The following is a 13,311-nucleotide window of genomic DNA, read 5'->3' as shown; positions in this document are numbered from 1 at the left end:
TAGATCGCTACTGAAAAATCAGGCATTAACATAAGTTTTCATGAGAGGTACTGAAAGAAAGGGAGGTATATCCGTAAGGAAGTAGCGGATAATAAAGCTACCGCTTCTCCAAAAGTGTATCTCAACATTGAGACCAGTATAATTGCAATGGCAGGGCTGTAATTGCTGCTTTGGGATATTTACCCTGCTCAAATGACACTACGTATTTTACTTTCAAACACATGTCAAAAAGTCAATCCCAAAAAGACCAGTTAAGAACAAGCTGTTAACATATTAAGTATATGGGATTTGAAGCCTCTAAAACCCACTCAACAATAATTCCCTTCTTCAGCACCAATCAAGAGGAAATTTGCCTAGATTGAATTAAATGTAAATTGCTCTGAAGGAGGAAATTCTCCTCCGGCGGACACAAAGTACGAGAGAGACACCGACACTCCGAAGAAGCGGGCAGCCCGGGGCAGCTGCCTCTCACGGCGCTGGGGGGGCCACGGCTCCGGACCCTCGCAAGTCCACGATCCCTCCTTCCTCCGGGTAAGAGGGGGGCGGCTGCAGCAACCCGATCCGAGGCAGCAATTACGGTCTTAACGTCCCGACCCATCTGCCACGGGCAATTGCGGGGGAGAAGCAGGTGAGCGGTACAGCCCCAGTCAGCGGCCTCCCACCTAGATCAGGGGAAAACAGGGAGCAGGGCTGGAGCGAGGCATCGCACACGGAGTCCCCGCACAGCCCAACAGGGCCCAGCACGTATCCCGTCCTTCCTCCACCTCGTGCTAGCCCTCACGGCTGTGTCCATCCCGACACGTCCCGAAGCCAGCCCCGGTCTTGTCGCCCGCCTGCGCTACGGGACACTGGAGGGACGGGGCGGACACGGGGGTCGCAGGGTGTGCAGAGGGTGGTGCCCGGGCCACGGCCCGTCGTTCGACGTCCGTTCTGGGGACCGCAGGACATTCTCTTCCTCCGTGCCCCGCAGCTCCCGGCTGCGGAGGTACCGTCGTGGAACAGCCGCTGCCTTGCTCTCCTCAAATGGAGCCGCGGTGGCTTCAGGCCGCATCGGCCAGGTCACAGCGCCGGGGGCAAGGATGCCTCCCTACATCCCTCATTCCTTCTCCCCAGCTCTCCCTCCCTTTCTCCCTGGGCCCCAAGCCCTTCCTCCCTGCTCTTACTTCCCCGCAAGAGGGTTGTCCTGGGCCGGTGGCTGCGGGGGGAGACACTGCCATTTGCCGGTTCCTGGGCTGGTACCCGAGCAGCGGGGGTCGGGCCTCCCTGCCTCGGTGGAGGCTTCTCTCCATTAACAAACCCCAGACCTCCTGCCTCTCTCCCCCTGCCTCGAAGAAGGGCAATGCTGGACCTCTGAAATGGAAGCTGCTGCATGGATCCCTCCTCCGAGGAACGCGGCCTGGCTGCTCGCTCTCGGGGGTGGCAGGGATGGAGAAACCCTTGGCTTCTCCTGGGTAATTTCGGTAGCGGCCTCTCAGTCACCAGTCGAGTGATCCGCAGGCCTGCGGAAGGAACGGGACCTTGTCCTGAGCCCGAACTGTGGGGTGGGCGGGAACACAGAAAGTCCTGTACCCACCGCAGGCCCTCTCATCTCCCCGACCACCCCCGCTTCGCTGTAAGGACGAACACCCGCTGGCGCTGCCGGCCCCGAACAGGGCCGTCAAGCTTCTATTAAATACATGGGGATTGCCTCTGTTTACGCGCATATACACCTGTACACAGTGTGTGAACTGTATATTCCTTCACGTATCTATGCCAACCCTGAGTTCTTGGTATTTGTGTTGTGCATGTATTATATAAGGACACGGAAGCTATACTTAGTGCATATGCAGGCTGCATATGTATATATATAAAAAGAAATATAAATAATGCTTCAGATTTAAAAGGCACTCCTTCTTCCTACCTCCTTTTTCTTCTCTTCCCCTGCCCCAGGTTTTGAATCATCCTTTTGCTCCCAAGCACTCGTTCCATTTGGCCCAGGAGGTTCCTGCATCCCCACGCGCTGGTCTCGCCGTCTGCTTGTTGCAAGTCCCCCGTTTATTTGTCTACTGTGTTTTCCAAAAGCTCGCCGCCACCTGACCTTGTTCTTTAAAGCAGTGAGCAGTCCCAGGAGCAGAGCAGCCATTTCCCTCCCTCCCTCAGACACACACACACGTATGCACGCACAAAGAGCTAGGGCTGGAAAGTGGCAAGGAAACAAACAGCTTCCCCTCCAGCCGCTTCTTCTGCAGCACCTTGTTTGACAAACACCCTGGCGCTTGCCCTTGAATTGAGTTTCACATCCCTATTTAGCACTTGGACAATGATTTTAGATGATGTCATTTAAAGCCGAACAAGAAAATTGATCTCGGATTTGCTTGGCCTCTAAAGCCTGGCTAAGCAGATTGCAAATAATAATAATAAAGAGAGAGGGAGGGAGGCAGAGGGGAGAGAGGCGAGAAGGAGGGAGAGCCGCCTCCTTCCCTGGGCGGGGGAGGTGCGGGCGCCAATGAAAAGTAGCCGCTTGCTGGGAGGGGGGGGAAAACTTTTCCTGTTGACTGTTGGAAGCGAATTGAGCAATTATCTAGTTTACCTTCTCCTCTTGGAAGTTAACGATTGGCGAGATCTTGGCTGCGTTATTGACACAACACTTTCTATTGATAGAAATAAGTAGCGATTGTCCCGAGTCATTGGTGCGCCAAAGTAAACTGTGATGGGCTGGCATGAGTCCACTGGACTGAGAAGGCTGGTTCCGCCGGCGGCGGAGGCTGTGGTGATGGTGGCGGCGGCGATGCTGGTCTCCCTCGTCGCAGATCAGTAACAAGAAAAGGGGCAGAGAAAGTGAAAGAGAGAGAGAGAGGAGAGGGAGGAAAAAAAAAAAAAAAAAAAAGAAAGGAAAAAAAAAAAAAAAAAAGAGGCGTCTACCAGAGCGGCTCAAACCGGGAGAACAAATGCAATTCAGCCATGGACAATAGTGGCAACCACACGGCGACCAAAATCCTAGCGACACCTCCGTCCAGAGAAAGCCTGTCTGCCAGGAGCAACATGATCAGCACGCCCAAGCCACTCGCCTTCTCCATTGAGCGCATCATGGCGCGGACTCCAGAGCCCCGCTCCATCCCCGTCCCGCAGCTCCTCCATGGCTCCGTGGCCAAAGGCGACCCCAAGCACCCGCTGCACCTCAACTCCTCCATCCCCTGCATGATCCCCTTTGTCCCGGTGGCGTACGACACCCTGCCCAAAGCGGCGGTGGCCGGAGAGGAACCCAGGAAGGCTCAGTTAGATTCCTCTTCCTCGCCCTCCTTTAGCTGCGGCGATCTCTTGAACTGTGCCCTGAGCTTGAAAGGAGATTTCCCCCGCGATGCCCTGCCCTTGCAGCAGTACAAACTGGTAAGACCCCGAGTGGTCAATCACTCCTCCTTCCACGCCATGGGAGCCCTGTGCTATTTCAACCGAGGCGACAGCCCCTGTCACCCGTCCTCCAGTGTCAACATCCACCCGGTGGCTTCTTATTTCCTCAGCTCTCCCTTGCACCCGCAGCCCAAGGCTTACCTGGCGGAGCGGAACAAGCTGGTGCTGCCGACCGTGGACAAGTACCCGGCGGGGCTGGCCTTCAAGGACTTATCGCAGGCTCAGTTGCAGCACTACATGAAAGAAAGTGCTCAGATCCTTTCGGAAAAAATCGCCTATAAGACGTCGGAGTTCAGCCGCGGCTCCCCGAGCAGCAAACCCAAAGTTTTCACGTGTGAAGTTTGTGGAAAGGCAAGTAGCGCCGTACCCCGCCTCCCTTCCCCAGCCTCCTGTCCCCGTCCGTCTGTCCGCCGGTTGTCGGTCGCTTTCTTGCTTGATTTTTAAACGACGGCTCCCCCTCCGCACTCTTACCTTCTAATCGCAATTTTATTTTATTGTCTGCTTTCTCTTCCAAGGTATTTAATGCACATTATAACTTAACGCGCCATATGCCGGTGCACACGGGAGCCAGACCCTTTGTTTGCAAAGTTTGCGGAAAGGGCTTCAGACAGGCGAGCACGCTCTGCCGGCACAAGATCATCCACACCCAGGTGAGCCCATCCTCTGTCCCTTCCTCCCTGCCCGACCGTCCGCTCACCTTTTTTGGGGAGCTCGGCGTTGTCCGGCCGCTCCGAGACAGCGGCGTGGGGGGCGGCCAATCCGCAGCCACGGGGAGATTTCGTTTGCCCCAAGCGCAGTAGGTACCGCGGGGTGCCCCGCACCGGCAGCTGCGAGCCGTCAGTGAAACACAGACTCCACTAACCAGCTCATAAACCCCGCGAAACAGAACACAGACCCCGCAAGACGGCCAACAAGCCGTGACTTGGTGTTTGTTTCCCTCCAGGAAAAGCCGCACAAGTGCAACCAGTGCGGCAAAGCTTTTAACCGGAGCTCGACCCTGAACACGCACACGCGAATACATGCCGGCTACAAACCATTTGTCTGTGAATTTTGTGGCAAAGGATTTCACCAGAAAGGTACCGGTTTCCAGCACCCACTCTCTTTCCTGGCTTCCCTCTCCCCAAGCCAGGTCAAGTGTCGGGACAATTTGCGACAGGGAGGGTGGTGGGGAGTTAATTTTGTTTCCAAGTTTTATTGTTAGATGTTTAGGTTAATTTTAAGTATGGCTAGCCCCGGCACATGTCCTGGCCCACGGAGCGGGGCAGAGGTCTCGTTCCCGGGGAACAGTCGTTCCGCGGGAATCGCCTGTTCTCCCCGCACCGCAACATACAGCTTCCAGCGCGGTTCGGCAAACGAATTTGCCTCTTATTCCCCCCCTCAAAATACAAGAATTTAGCTGCTTTTTCCTCACGCGTTGCTGTGAAGTCTAAACGCAGGGGTTTTATTTCTGCAACTGTCCTGACTTCGGTTTATTCGATCTTGTCTGTTAACATCTGTAAATCTTGCCTTGTCTGTTAACAGCCGCGGGGAGGATGGGGAGAAGGTGGGTGTCTGCGGTCGTTTTATCCTAAAACTGAGCTCTGGTGATGGGACAGAGTTTGGGGATTTTTTTATATTTTCCTCGTCTTTTCAGTGTCCGTCTTTCAAACCCAGGTGCATTTGCCCTTCTTGTCTCATTCCCAGGCAATTACAAAAACCACAAGCTGACTCACAGCGGGGAGAAGCAGTTCAAGTGCAATATCTGCAACAAGGCTTTTCACCAGGTGTACAATCTGACCTTCCACATGCACACCCACAACGACAAGAAGCCCTTCACCTGCCCCACCTGCGGCAAAGGCTTCTGCAGGAACTTTGACCTCAAGAAGCACGTCCGTAAGCTGCATGACAGCGCCCTGGGACTGCCCCGGCCCCCCGCCGAGCTGGGGGGGCCGGACCCGCTGCCCCCGCCCGGGCCGCTGCTGCAGGGCCCGCCGCCGCTCCAGCCGTGAGGGGCGGCCGCCGGCTCGGCCGGTGCGAGCCCCACCGCCTCTTTGCATGCACCTGTTAAGCGGTTTTGTGTATTATGGTCTATATCGCCACTAACGTTAATGGGACAGGTTGTTTCCTATTTTTTTTTAAATTTTTTCCTTTGTTCTTTAAAGACTATTTTTTTTGTGGTTGCCGTTGCATCTCAGGTGAAGAGATGGTTAAAAAAAAAAAAAAAAACGAAAAAGCGCCAAGTCAATTTCTGCTGTATTTATTTGGGAATCTGTATTACCCGAGCCGGAAACGCTGCACTACTTTAATTATTTCGATGTATATATATTCCCCTTGTGTTGATCCTGCCCTGCCTCCGCTGCCTGCTGGTTATCCCAACCTTCTTGGTTTCCTCCTCTCCCTCTCTCCCTGAATATCGTATCTATATGGACAGAACTGTTCTCTATGTACTGATTTGAATTTCTCATTGATTCTTGCACGTGGAGAAAAAAAAAAAAAGAATTCGTTGACCTGGTGGAAATAAACCTTTGCCAAGGAGTGACTGCGACGGCGGGGGCTGCGGCGCGGACGGGCGGGCGGGGAGCGCGGCTTTGGCGCTGCCGCACGGCAAAGCTCTTCCTCGTCCTTGCCAAAACACTGAAACAACCGCTAAAGACTTTAATTAAGAGGGGTAATTAGTTCGAATTGATCAAAGCAGGGTTGTTATGTTATTAGCTGCTCAGCAGACTCTGCCAAGCCGAGCCTTGAAAGCGAAGCCCGCCCGTCGGTGGCCGCCTGACGAGCGGCGGGAGGGGGTGTCTGGGATTATACCGCTCCCGGGGCAACAGAACCAGGCATGGAAAACGGGTGATACCCCCTGGGAAGGGCAGGCGGGGCCCGCTCCACCTCCCTCTGCTCCCTCAGGGCTGTGCCCGCAGGCCCCCCTGAAGCTCGAGGGTTCTTCCCGGACAGGGAGCCGGGCCGTGCTTCACTCCGGGGTAGGGGCCGAAGGCGGGGAAGCGTGGCGGTCCGGGGAGAAGCGAAGGGTGCCCCACAGGCGCTGGGGGGTTGGCCCAGTCGGGGAACCTGTAAGGAGCGCCTGCGGGTCTGCCCCAGAGTAAGCCCTGCAAGAAAGGGTGATGTGGCATCAGGTCCCGCCCAGATTTTGTAGCACCTGGAGCCCTCCCAAGGTTCTGGCTTTTGGTGAGGAGCGAGGCGCCGAGGTTTACAGTCGTAGCTAACGCGATACACCCAAGGGGTATCGCCTTGCAGCCGGCGCTCCCGCCGCCCCGCCTGGGACACCACCCCCGGGGGTGCCCGCAACCAGCAGGTGTGGTCCTCAAAGCTGGCGCTGGCGGCTCTAGTCTCCACTATGCTCCTTTGAAAGCGGCTGAGAGGGGAAGAGCATCTCTCTCCTTTCGCACATCTCAGATTACCGCGGCAATCTCTTTAGCAGGCGGCTCCGCGCGTAAAAAGCAAAGCAACAGGTCAGATCCACAGCTCGGGCAGACCCCGCGGCACCCCGGCAGGGCTCAGCCCCTCCGGGGGCCGCTTTTCCCCTGCTCCAGGGGAAGAGCTGCCGATGATTTGGACGGAGGGACCTCAGTGCACACGCTGACACGCTGGTTGTGCAGCGGCGTGCGGCCTCCCTCTGGAGCGGGTCTCCCCTTCGGAGACCTTGGGGAAACCGGGACCCGCTCCCCCACTTTTTCCCGGGGACTGTGGGAGCAGGGGCATCAAGAAGGGGAGGTGAGACACCCCTCAAAGTGACCCCGGGTAAGCTGGAAGTCGGGATGAAGCGGGGTAGGGAGGAGAGGCTCCTGTAGAGCTGTGACAGAGCAGGTGTCCTTTGAGGATCCGTCCCTATGGGCACTTCTCTTCAGCTCTGCTCGGATCCTGGGACTAGAAGAGTGTCATTCTGGTTTGAACACAGATAAATTTCTCCCTAATCAGGTGGCTGCAGTGTGTTGCTATTTAAGAGGAAAACTTTTGCAACATATAATGAAAGGTAAGATGTCCAAAAGATTCCACTGAATTGATGCGGGTGTGCCATTCCTCTGAGCCTCTCCTTGAAGGAAATAATTCAAAACAGAAGCCCAGCTTGCTTTCTTATTGAAGAAGTCCAAATTTCTTATTGCTGAGCAAGTGTGATACTACAAGGTACTGCAGCTATACTTGGCCTTGCTAAGTATCTTAATTTTACAACTTTTTTAACCAGTTCAAAATTATTCAAACACTGCAGGAACACTGGAACAGTCCCAAAAGTATTTTATATAATGACAAAGGGATGTGAATGTAAATATATGGTGAAACAAAAGGGCAATATAATCTGGTAATTTTGTGATGAGCACATAACATCAGTTTCAAATCAAACACATACAGGAGGCCTGATGATACTACTGGAGATTATGTGCACTGGTTACCCAGATGTCTGGCAATCCTGCGCTCAATTTTATTCCTTCAGATTGTTTTCTAAGTGTCAGGAAAAATGAGGGCTCAGTCCTCCCCGTGAAGAAGCTGTAATTTCTCCCTTTTTCATGGTAGAGAAGAAAGAATTTCCAATGTTGCTTGACCACAGACCATTTACAGGTTTATCAACAGTAATTTTTTTTTGCCTTTTCTCCTGTAAAAGACCTGCAGTCGCTGCATAATCTGGATTCTTCTATGTCTTCCTGATGAAGAACAATATTTTGCTAAGGAATGTGCATGCAGGGGTGACCATGTTTTGATATGGAGTGGAAAAGAGGTACTCTAGCTTTATTCCAAGGTGAAGCAGAGAAACTCAGTGATGAGCATGGATAAGCATTTATCTTCCTAGATTTCTTCGGGTAAACACTACAGATGTGGGACTTAACAGGGAGGTGAGGATAGCTCATTTGTTATTTCACTATATAAAACCATGTTTGTGTCAAAGACCGGTACTAATTCATGTCTTGGAAGGCCTGCACAGAATTACCTTTCATTTCCTCTCTTTCAAGAATAATCTCAGGTCAAGTGAATTTCTAGTTAATGGTCTGAGGCAATTCAAAGCTATTGAAATCATCATGAGAGACAAAAGCTGTAATTTGATGTAGCTATATTTGGCATAACTATTATCAGCTCCCCTTACTACAGACAAGATTTAATAATTTTAATTTTTTTTTAATGGGAATAATTTTTATAGGAGAAATGGAGCCATCTGTACCTAAAGGAAAGGTTATATGTACTCATTTCTGTGTGCCAAACAGCATCACTGCCATATCACCCATATTCTGTGTGACAACTGCTTAGCCTCATTCTACCAGTCCTTCATGGATGCTGGGAGGAGAAGAGCCTTGGTGTGTCTGGATGTGCTAAAATCCGGAGCAGCAGAGCTGAGCATTAGCATCCTGACTGCAGTGTAGCCCACCCCCCCCACCAATCACAACAGCTTTACTTCAGTGCTGAATGAAAGGGAGACAAGTCTGGTGCCTATGGGACCCTGCAGCAGAGAGCCCTTTTAAAGGAGGAGCTGCTGCCCTCTACTCTCATTCCCACCCAGGAGTTCTCAGATGGGACTGAATTTCTTCTGTGCTTGTCAGATGCTACAGTTTTGTTAACGTGTCAATACTGAAACTGTCATGTATCTGAAAGGGCTACCAGAATTACCAAAGCCTGTTTGTATATTGCTGTAGAAATAAAATACAGCACAGCAGGATCTTCTCACAGCATCAAAGCTCCTTCTGAAGCTGAAATGGTACTGACTTAGTTTTGCTAGTGCTTTATTCATGACCAGACAGTCCTCAACAACAGAAAAAAAATCCTCTCCCTTGCCCCCCCCCCCCCCCCCCCCACCCTCCCCAGCACCCCGGCTCCCCCAAAAAAGGAAAAAAACCCCAAAGATATTAGTAATAATGTTTGGGGCTTTTTTTGTTGGTTGTGGGGTGGTGGTGGTGGAGGGGGGGTGGTGTTTTGGTTTTTTTTGGTGGTTTTTTTTTTTTTTAAAAACCCATGCATGCCAAAATGTAAACTAAATCCACAGCTCTTTAATAGCTTCCAAAATCATTCTGTGCTTCATGGGAAGTTATATAGAAATCCAGCATATCTCAAGGTACCCAAAATGAATATTAGACAATATTTAGTCAAGGAAGTGTTTTTAAAATAATTTTTGTTATGATTTTTAATCACTTTTTTACTCCCAGTCTTTATAAATACAGTGGTGAAAAAGGAGAGATTAAACAAAGTTCAGTAAGTTCACTTGGAGCCATCTCAAATGAAGACATGTTGGCCGCAGCTCAGTAGCAGGACATTTTATTTCTACAGTGCTTGAAAACTAGCAATTAGGAAATGCTCCTACTCTGTACCTCCTCTGCCATAGTTAGAATAGGACAGTCACCATTTTCTTCTTTAGAGCTTGGTAAAGAGAAAAGGAACCAATTTGCTCCTGGGATTTTGACATGCTGATATCAAATAGTTATAACTCTTAAATTATGTAAATCTTTCCACCCACTGGCTGTTTAGCTACTGGTCTGATCAGGTACCACCCTTACGGAGGAAGAATTGTGTTGTACCCTGCTAGCCACTGTAGTAGTAACTGTTTAGTAATAACTCCCACCTCTCCAGCAAAAGTAGTGGCAGCTACAGCTCCACTCTGTGCTGGGTCCCCCTTCTCTTCCTGGCCCGAGGCTACAGGCTGGATGACTTCTGAATGACCACTTAGGGGCTGCAAGCACACTGTGACCCTCTGCAACAGATGGCTGGACTCACCCTTAGTCCCGTGAGTTTGCAGAAAATCCTTTTGCTTCGGTAATCTGCAACCCTGGAAATAATACAAGACTTCTCTTTTTAAAACTTCTGGTTGTATTAAGAAGTACAAGGTGTGTCTATCTTTGGTCCTCCTTTGAAGCTTCCATGGAAATTATTTAATGGCTCCACTGTTTGATCACTCCGTTGTAGTCAAATCCTTGCCTATTTGATCAGGCACAGTATTAAATCCAATAACCATGCCCATGGAAATATGAAAACTCCTCCCTTTCTGTGTTTGAGATAGTTAATATTTCAGCACCATTATTGTGTGAATTCTAAAAAATCATCTTCAGTTTCCAATGAATTAAAATACATAGAGAAGCTGCTTTTCTGTTTTTGTTTTTGTTTTTTTTTTTCCTGAATAATTATATGACAAATTAATACGCAGTAAGTTTTATTTTTTGTGCAAAATGGAAGAGCGATACTTTGCAAATGTAAGCACGAGCAACTTATCTGCCAACAGTACAGGTAAGTTTAAGTATTTATTTTCAGGGATGGGACTATAAGATTCAGTTGCAGACTGACATGACATGCAAGAGAAACCTTGATTCACAGTACTTTAGCTTATAGGATTAAATACAACAGATGACACCAAAAAGAAACCTTTCAAAATATTTCTAAACCACCTGTTAACCTCTTGATATTACCATGAAGCATCTGAAGAGTGTATACCTCCACATAAAAACCTTGCCTAACTCAGATTTTATAAAAATAACCTTGAACAAGAACTTTCTTTCTAAACAATAATAATGGAAAACTCTTGGACAATAATAAGTTCAGGTGATTTTTTTTTTCTGAACAAGCAAAAATTTGTAAAGCAATGTGTGCTGAAGAAGTTAAACAAAATCTGAACCTCAATATTTTTAGAAAAATATTTAGCGCTATGTAAGAAACACCTCAATAAATCATGCTTTTTTCCTGTGTTCACCAGAAAATAAAAAAGAAATGGAAATCTTATTTTTTAACTGACTATATTTTAAAAGGAACAATATATTTCGTGCTAAATTGAGGAATGCAGGAATCATAACCATTTGCTCTTTTGTTTGCCAGCAAATACATCAATCTGCATATCATAAACAAGAATATGTTTTTTAAAACCACTTTGGGCTGCTTTAACTGAACACTAAAAGCTGAGGGCCAATGGTCGCTTATGTCCAGTAATGCTACTGCATTGCATGAAGCAGCGCAAGAGATACAGCGAGTTTAATTTAGATGACATTTTCATGGCATACATTTCAAATTTATCCAGTTTGAAAAGCTGCAGTAGCACTGGCTAGAACTTCCAGGTAAATACCAAAACAAATTCATAATTACTTTTGTGGGCAACGTGTAATTATTATGATTTCATATAATTAAGTCATGGACTGTTTTGATCTGCAAATTCTGAGAAGCAGAGACACCCTTCCCTACAAACAGTGTTCCTTCTCTTCTTGTGGAGTGTGCTGCTTCTCACATACCTTTAGAAATGCAGTGTACAGTTACGTTTTCTTTGTGAAAATAGTGAACTAGATAAGTATTATAACTAGAACAGAGACTGAGTTACCCCAAAACAAAACTGCCACAAGACAGGCAGCTGAGTCCTCATCAATGCAAAACTCATGTTTCTTGAGAAAGCAATCAACAATTGTTCTAAATCCTGCCTGTTGCTGAATGTTATTGCACTGTATACTGACTTGTGAAAGTTACAGTGTGCAAAGAGCTACTTTAATTTATGTAAGAAAAGGAATACAACACAGCCAAGTTGCATTTACTAAACTTACATCTCTCTATACTAATTACGGAGGGTGTAACCTTATAAGATCTTTTTTCTGAATCATTTTTTGTAGAAATTTCTTTGACAAATCAACATTTATAAATCACTGTAGGAGTTTATAAGTAGATGTTGATGAAACATTAATATGAAAACTTGCTCTATTGGGAGCAATTTTCTTCAAACCAGAGATAACCAGCTTAAGGGCAAGGAAGAGTCTGCTGGGTTGGGTTCTTGCCTGTGGGGGTCATGCTCACATTCAAACGCCCCTTCTGCTTCACGTGCTTTCAAGCACTTTAGGAGCACCTGTCGGTATTATAAAATCGGAGTATCTACTCTGCTTTCCTTGGACTGCTTTCTCTTTGGATGAATGTCAAAAAGCCATAGGATCAGGGATGGGAGTGGGAGATTGGATGGGGGTCCCAAATCTGCAGCACATGATTTGGTCCTGTGACAGGGTGTTCAGTACCTAGTTTACAAGAGAAATGCCTTTTTAGAAGTGGCTTAATTAAAAACTATCCTACTATGGCTTAAGCAACTCATAGGAAGATATAAATAATTTAATTTAATTGGGTGTCAAACATCTCAGAAGCCAGTCCCTAGGTTTCTGATACTCCAGATTCTGGGAATTAAGTGTCAGAAAAGGACAGTTGGTTACTCAGAGTGGGGCTGCAATACTTTTGAAAGATCTTGGGTTCACCCTAGTGTACAAATGAAGATAATTTCTGGAATTATGAGATTGTTCGTTAGCCAGCATTCCTGCTTTCCCAGCCAGCCTTTGTTGGTCATGTTCTTCCTACAAGCCATCTGCTTCTTTTACAGATCTTTTTGGCTTTTTGTTTTCATTTCCTATGGAGCATGAAGCACCAACTTGTAATGCGTCCCACTGTCTTATCCAATATTTAGATATAGTTACTCCCTCACCCCTTTTTATAATAAAGTGGTTGCTATATGCCACATGGAGTAATTTGGTTATGAATAATTTTGTTTTCCAGATTTTTGTTTCCTTGTTAGCAAAGTTCAATTCAGAAAAATCTTACTCAAGGTATGAGTCAAACCAGCCTGTCTACCTTGCGCAGTGCTTATGACTTTGGGCATCTTACTTACCAGGAAGTAAACGAACATAAATGTTTGTATTTTCTCTACCATCAAGGGAGAGATATAGGTGCCTCTAGCAGCGTGAAAAAGAGACTCAGTCCCTACCTTGTTAGGTGCTAACTTTAGTGCAGATAGTCTGCAGTTCTAGCAGCCTCCTGAAGCAATCCAGTTGCTGAAGCATTATTCTCTATTATGCCTTCTGGGTGAACAAGATGAAATTCCAGTATATGGTGATAGTGACTACATTTTGCACAATTTGGTGGCAAGGTTACTTATGCACATAGCCTGAATCTGTGCCCTGCTTTGCTTGGCTGAGTCACAACACCAACATCTGCATTGCAGGAGACCATCCTAGT

General features: G+C 48.1%; 1 protein-coding gene across 1 annotated transcript; it reads left to right on the top strand.

The window, feature by feature from the left end:
- Positions 1-2,513: 2,513 nt before the first annotated feature.
- Positions 2,514-5,888, top strand: FEZF1 (FEZ family zinc finger 1). The gene is made up of 4 exons (XM_032107801.1): positions 2,514-3,738; positions 3,903-4,037; positions 4,331-4,463; positions 5,071-5,888. Exons 1-4 carry the CDS (start codon positions 2,941-2,943, stop codon positions 5,373-5,375), a joined length of 1,371 nt encoding a protein of 456 aa, XP_031963692.1. The 5' UTR covers positions 2,514-2,940; the 3' UTR covers positions 5,376-5,888.
- Positions 5,889-13,311: the final 7,423 nt, after the last annotated feature.

This window comes from Corvus moneduloides, chromosome 4 (assembly GCF_009650955.1).
Source record: "Corvus moneduloides isolate bCorMon1 chromosome 4, bCorMon1.pri, whole genome shotgun sequence".
Classification (NCBI taxonomy): Eukaryota; Metazoa; Chordata; class Aves; order Passeriformes; family Corvidae; genus Corvus; species Corvus moneduloides.
This window is presented reverse-complemented; position numbering and strand designations above follow the sequence as displayed.

Coding starts and splice junctions, on each gene's coding strand:
- FEZF1 (XM_032107801.1), top strand. CDS start 2,941: ATGGACAATAGTGGCAACCACACGGCGACCAAAATCCTAGCGACACCT. Junction 3,739..3,902: donor CGTGTGAAGTTTGTGGAAAG/GCAAGTAGCGCC, acceptor TTCTCTTCCAAG/GTATTTAATGCACATTATAA. Junction 4,038..4,330: donor ACAAGATCATCCACACCCAG/GTGAGCCCATCC, acceptor GTTTCCCTCCAG/GAAAAGCCGCACAAGTGCAA.